The following is a 7,286-nucleotide window of genomic DNA, read 5'->3' as shown; positions in this document are numbered from 1 at the left end:
TAAACTTATATTTTGTTGCCTGCTATTTTTTTTCCGCAAAAAAGTGTCTTCCTTAGATTGCCTCTGGATAGTCTAGACTAGTGTTTCGTTCACTAACTACACTTTTTCTTCTTCCAGTTTTTCCATGATGTTATTTTCAGTGGTGACCAGAAATCTTCAGCGGCGAATAATTCAATGTTCATGTTTTCTGGAAATGTATCCAAGATGTAACAAAGCAATAAAATGAAATTCTTAATTTCCCATTAGAAAAATGTCTTTCGAATGCAGATTCTTCTATGTACCTGTTTAAATTCACCAATTCTCGTTATGTGCTCTGAATCCGGAAAAACTTCGGCCAGAAAGTATGTAATATGTTCTCTGTTTCCCATATAATTTTTATTTGTTACCAAGCGATACCAGTTTGTTTAAACCCTGCAATTTATTGCTTGATCTTCGCTCTCATTAATTCGTTGTTTTCTCGAAATTTCTCAAATTCCACGAGTTTTTATTCGGTGCCGGTCTCATTTGCACAGCTTGCTTGCTGGCGACGATCGGAACAACTGTGACTGAACCCCAGCATTACGGATTTTTTTTTCCCGATCCGAGCAAATTTGAACCTGGTCTTTTTTTTCCTCTATGTTTTTTTTTGCGGACAGACAATAGCAGCAATTACTGCCGTTAAGTTTTGCATTTGCACTCGTTATTTTCCTCTGTTTAGGTTTTTTTTTCGTTGTTAATCGTTGATTTTATAGATTTCCGTCAACGCTATGCAGACAATTATTTTGCTCGTACTCGTCGCATTTATCGTTCAGGTAATAATTTATGAATGGGACGTTCCCTAAGAGGGAAACTGGGACAGAAACCAATTACGTAACGACATTATTAAGGCATTACTACTCATGAGATTTTCCGACAAATTAACCTAATTTTCTGAGCCAGAAACCATCGCACAGAAATGGAATTGAAGGCGAAATCAACAGCAAAACTATAATTATTTTCAGAACTGTGAACAATTGAACGAAAAATAATTAATAATAAATAAATAACTCCAGGAAATAAGGAACTATGATTTTTTCCACTTCTTTTAGATAATATATAAAATGATATAAAATGAAGGACAAACAAAATAAATAAATAAGTGAATAATTAAATAAATAAGATATTAATAATGACAATAAAGGTTAAGGTTAAAGTTAAAATTAAGTTTAAAAAAATTTAGAGGAGTTAGAATAAATAGCAAAGGTAATAAAATTAAACAAAAATAATAATAAAATAGATAAACTAATCAATAATAGAACTTAATTAGAATAAAATAGATGAATAGCACATTTTTTCTTTCTTTCACGGCTTAAAGATGACGTTAGACAGCTCCATCAATCAAGCCTTAAGTTGGAATTTTTCCTCCTCTGAAAAAAGAGACACTTTTCGCGTCGTATTAAGTTCTAGATTTCTATTTTTATTCGAAAAGGTACGTATGATCGGAATCATATGTGTGTATCAATAAAATCTTTAGAAACCTCTCAGTAAATTCAGTGGATTCGGAGCAAAATTCCCAGAAGTTTCTGAATATTAATTGCATTTTTTTTGAGAACACGTTCGATTAAAATTGTGAAGGAACGTAAGCTTCGTGAAGGTACAACGGGGATAATTAACCGTGGAAAAAGCTTATAGAACTGGATAAATCCACAGCCAGGTCCCTGGAAGTTTGACAACTTTTTTCGCAACCATTTAGAAATATCCGAAGAAAGATTTTTCAGTTAATTATAGGAAATCTACGGTTTTTACAATCACATTCATGTTTTTCGTTTGTTAATTTGTTTGCTAATTTACCTCTTGAAGCCAAGCATAAGCAAAAAAAAAGAAAGCGCTCATTTGAAAAATCCGGCTACGAGTTTTTCCCCAACTCTTCTTTGTTGATCAAAATCGTAAAGAATATGTCAATGATTGCGTAGTAAACTATTCTACTAGAAACATAGTTATTCTCATGCTCTATGTTCTTTTTTCATTCTTTTTGCTTTATTCATTTTTCATATTCATTTTTATTCAATCAAATCTGTCTTTTTTTTTTGTTGTTGCTCGAAACAGAAAACAAACATGAATGCGGTTAAAAATTAAACAGCAGTTCAACCAAAATTAGCGGGGCAACATCACCGTTTTAGGTAAAATTAGGGAATAATTGATTAAAGAGTGTTTACCTTCTGTGAGGTATGAGGGATTTTCCCTTACTTGCCAGTTCAAGCATAAGTTTAACCGCTGGTTGAGTCCCGAAGGACCGCGACACCGCTGAGCCCAAGAAAAGAAGAAAAAAAGCAAAATTTCTTTTAATTTGGTTAGTTTTATTATTATATTATTATATCATTGTATTATTGTATCAATATATTTTATATACCGATAATATAGTAGTATTATATAGTATTATTGTATTGTAGTACTATTTACATAGATTATTACGGATTTTTTTTATTATATCTATATATTATTATAGATTATATTATTTAGTAATATTCTACTGTAATACGGTTAATGTCAATGTAGCTACAGTTACTCATATCACAATTATTTACATAATTAATTGTTATGTTTTATTTATTTGATTATTTTACTACTGATCTTAGTAGTTCTCTTTTCCTAAACAATTGATTCCACGACGAAAGGAGCAGTAAAACGGAAATTTCGCAGTTCTCCTACCACCACTCCTTTACTAATTAATACAGTTATCAGCAACTTTTACAGTACTCGTGAACTTCGGAAGACAATAATTCGTTGACTAGTTTGATCTACAGTACTCGTAACGTTTAGTTAGAACTATAACTCGCTGACTTGTTTGTTCTACAATACTCGTAAACTTCGGAAGACGATAATTACTTGACTAATTTGATCTACAGTACTCGTAAAACTTCGGAAGACAATGATTTGTTGACTAGTTTGATCTACAGTTCTTGTGAACTTTAGGCAACTATAACTCGTTGACTTATTTGGGCGGCGAGAAATTTCTTCACATTTTACCCTCAACAGCATATCGATAAAAATAACGATTTTACATCATAATTTGACCATCACATCATAACTTCTCGTTCGTGCCATCCGGCACCGTCGAAGGTCAATCGGCCGGCGTGCGCTCCAAATTACTTTGGATGAAAACGATGAATCAGCCGAGATGTTTGTAATGTTGGTATACGATCATTCACACTTCATCATCGGCTGAACACTTTTTTTTTATTTGTCAGTTAAGCAGTGCGGTGATGGTGGTGGTCTGCGAAATGGCAAAAAAAAAATTGTCAAATATCGAAATGAAGAGAGACAGAGAGAGCGGGTGGGAGTGAAGTGCAATACGAAACGAACCTCGGGTAACCCCCTGTTCTCGAGATCAATACAGATAAGGGGGCGGAGTCGGCGACCTCCTACTGGATGAAGCTTTGCGCCGGTGGTGATCCACCGCCGTCGCCGGATCGAGATGAGATTTTCTCATCTCGATCCGCCGTTTTGCAATTCTCAAAGGTCGCGTCATCGCAATCCCATTATTCACCGATATGCATCGAGTTTTGCACACGAACGGTGTTCTCTTTAAATAATTCCACTCATCAGAGTGGAAAGAGGGAAAAGTGGAACTGAAGGGGAAAAAATTCCCACGTTCTCGCGGTCATTGTTAATGTTGTTGACATAGGGAAACTTCTTTTCGTCACGGAAAAATCCATAACGCCATTAACGCGAGTTTAACGGTTTTAATTGAATTTAAGTGTGCTGAGAACAAGTAAGTAAGGCAGTAGTAACGGATGACATTAATTTAAACTAAGGTCATTCGTGTGCACTCTTATGGATGAACGTTGCCTAACTTTTGCTTCTGTGGACTTTCCTAACTATTGATTGGTTCAGCGAGAGCGCTAAGAGGCGGCTGCAAGCAGTTCCTAAACGATGTGTTGCTATTCTTCAATGACTATGCTCCAATATTTCCAAAATTTGGCCGTAGGCTTGGGGGTTCGACATGAGCGCAACACTAACGTCTATTTTTAATCGAAAATTTTTTTCCTAACTTTCCTAACTTTAACTAATCGAAAAATCGATTTTCTTTAGTGGAAAAAAGTTAGGAAAGTTGACTAAACGAAAAAACAATATAATAAAATAATATCAACAATAAAAGATACGAAAAAGAACAATGAAGTAGTGATTCTTTCTTCAGGTGCTTTTTTTTCGAAAAAAAAAATTCCATGACACCAACATCGTCCGTGTCAAAATTGCTTTTGTTGTTTTTTTTTCGTTCATAAACACCGTTCAGCAGTGATGTATCATAATTGTTCGACATTTTTCCATGCATGAATAAATTTTCAGCGAAAAAAGCGAGGAATGCATGAATAATACCCTATTCAAAATGGAATTTTGAGCGTGAAAGTCTAGAATTTTCCGGGTGTAACGGAACAAAACAGTTGGTAATTGAAGGGCCTTTGGTCACATTGAGGAGGTTCTATTCGAGTTTATCGGAGAGAAAAGTTTGAGGTGGTCAACAATTTTTTTTTCAAAAAGGAACGAGATTCATCATTCAATCTCGAAAAGTAATCGTCTCAGCAAAACCCTACAACAATTAGAAAAATACTTAGGATTGGAGCTGACAAGCAACAACATATACCGTACGGGATACTGTACTTTGTGACCTTTGTTGCATACAAGTGGAGGTATGCGCTCGTGGTTGCCTTCCACAGTCGAATTCACTAGAGTCCATTCAAAAAGTAGGCCCAAGAATACATGTAGAACCATGGATTGATGAACTTGATGGGAAATCCTCGAATCTCCACTCTTAAATTGATGAAAAATAAAGGGAAATCTAAGTTGAGCCTAAGCGGTCAGAAATACTTCCTCACATTTCTCTTCTCTTTTTTTTTCTTTTTTTTTTGTCAGTAAAAGAGCTCAAAGAATATCCATACGGAACAATTAAGCATTCATAAATACGAGTATTGAGATATTCAGCAAGTAAACCAAAAGCTGCCACTGTTTTTCTAATTGATCCTAACGTATGACGAGGTGGGGACCAGTTCTCGCCACATGAACGAGGACTCAAAATGGTCCTTCAGAACTGGCTTAGTTGTGGTTTGGTGCGTTAACGAGTAGTAATTTATTTTAATAAAAATTATTTTCAGTCCTCCCTGCAATGGACCGACTCTGACGGCAGTTTAGTGATTCGAGCAAAACGAGCAGAGGCTGAGGGAAGTGGTGAGGGCAGCTCAGAATGTAAGCGTTTTTGTGTTCATCGCTTTATTCACATGGGAATGTTCAAGATTTTCAATAATTCCCATAAATTAATAAATAATGAAGAAAATTTAATAGAACAAATAAAATAGACTTTTAAATTATGAACAAAATTTAATTATAATGTTGAAAATAAGAGGTAAATAATTAGAATTTATTTATGAATCATTAACAAATTGTTCTAAATCCTAGTTTTTTGCCTCCGTTATTGTTCCTACTCACATTTTTAGCGAATCTTCTCGATGAACAATTTAACAATGTCCATCTTACTGTAATTCCCTCTAATACACGAATTTCTTTTATGTCTGAAAATACCTTCCGGAATTTTTCAAATCTCCAGTATTTTTTTTTTGATTCATTAACCGTTTCTCCTACCTTTGGGGTTTTTTTGTGGTTGTTGGGGGGCCTAGAATTGATGACCTGACCAGATATATATGTGAAAAAATAATTAAATTAAATTACAAATAATTATAAGTCCCCATATTATTAGAGATGGGCTTGTAAACATCGTTCCCCTGTATTAAGAAGTAATACATATTGAACTTTCCAGATCCTAACTATTCGACTCCACTTATCAGCAAATACCTTTTCTTGGAATGAATTAATCTAATTCGGTCGATAAATCAATAAATCAATTAAATTTACCTGAAAATATTAACATATTCGGAACTGTTGCATTATGGAATTTAATGAAATAAACTACTCTATTACAGCTCACGAAGAGGTGGAGAGGTCAGGAGAAGGATCTGGTGAAGAATCAGGTGAAGGATCCGGGGAATCCGGTGAGGCAGTGGAAACATCTGGCGAAGGATCAGGTACTACATAGATCCTCTAGTAGGTGTTAGCATTCCGCGCAGGACCGCCAACACGATCGTTTTCAGGAGTTGAGGCTAGTGCCGAAGGTAGTGCGGAAGCAAGTGCAGAAGTGGAGAACGAGAAACCGTCGAAATCTGGGAAATCTGGGAAAGCGAAAGCGGATTTAGTTGCGACCATCTAGACGATTCACCGCCTAAAATCTCGTCCTGTAAACTCGTCCAATCTGTCGATTCGATTTTTGGAAGCTTGGAAAACGGCGCCGAAACCCGACACACATGGTTAGGTTATTAAATCTGGTTGGTTTGGACACACATACGCACACACCATTCCATTCCCTCCTCCGCTATTCCCGTTATTTCTCGTTCTTCGTTGTATTTCCCTTCGAACGCCACTTCACTGGTGATATCTTCTCGTCATTGCTTTTTTCTCCTCCATAAACCTTATGAAAGGTTGTAAAATTATGCAAAATTATGCACTTTATTATTTAAATCCTACTACTTGTTGCCTCTTAACCAGAGGCAACAATCCTCATCTCCGCCTCATTCTCAGTTCTTGCTTTGTTTGTGTGGCCTTCTTCAGAGTATATTATTTAGTAATCATTTAATAGAGAAGTTATACAATAGAGAATTGTTTATTTAACAGTTTCTCATAATTAATGAAAGCTTCTAAGTTAAAAATGTTGTGCCGACACAGATTAAACGAGCGCACCGCTTCTGAGATGTACCGTAGATGACTGTAGATGAGTTCTATCGTTCTAGAGTGTTCCAGAAGTTCTACACATGTGTATGTTCTAAGAATTCTATGTTAAGAGGATTTTTTCTATTGCTGGAAGAATAGGGAAATCAGTAACTTATTGTACTGTATAGATTCAAGCGGCTGGTGTAGCGCAGTCGGTAAGAGGTTCCACTATGACTGCACGATCGATCGGAGGTTCGCCACCGGCATAGTGCAAATCTTAGATGCCTTTTATCCTTGCGGCGTCGAAAATTGATCCCAGGCTTGTTAGGGAGGATAAAAACACTGACGTGACCCATCGGCTAGCACCACATGTCATTGTATAGGCCAGTTACACATTCGTGAACCTCTAACGATTCTGAATTGGAGTGAACGTGGAGGCGCATCCCAAGCGGTTCGATTAACGCCACATACCTTATCCTTTTTATCCTTAGTTTCAGAATTTGGGTCTATGCTAGCCAGCCCCAGAATCGAATAAAAAAAAATTAAATGAACCATAATAACTGTTAGACCCTAAT

General features: G+C 36.0%; 1 protein-coding gene across 1 annotated transcript; it reads left to right on the top strand.

Annotated features, from left to right (window-relative positions):
• Window positions 1–746: 746 nt before the first annotated feature.
• On the top strand, window positions 747–6,214 carry RB195_016998 (uncharacterized protein; the record flags this gene model as incomplete). Its single annotated transcript, XM_064183783.1, has 4 exons — window positions 747–791; window positions 5,109–5,199; window positions 5,931–6,032; window positions 6,099–6,214. 4 exons carry the CDS (start codon window positions 747–749, stop codon window positions 6,212–6,214), a joined length of 354 nt encoding a protein of 117 aa, XP_064039664.1.
• Between the last annotated feature and the right edge of the window lie 1,072 nt (window positions 6,215–7,286).

Source organism: Necator americanus, chromosome II (genome assembly GCF_031761385.1).
Source record: "Necator americanus strain Aroian chromosome II, whole genome shotgun sequence".
Taxonomy (NCBI): Eukaryota; Metazoa; Nematoda; class Chromadorea; order Rhabditida; family Ancylostomatidae; genus Necator; species Necator americanus.
Note: the sequence above shows the minus strand (reverse complement) of the source record. Positions and strands in the feature narration are given on the sequence as shown.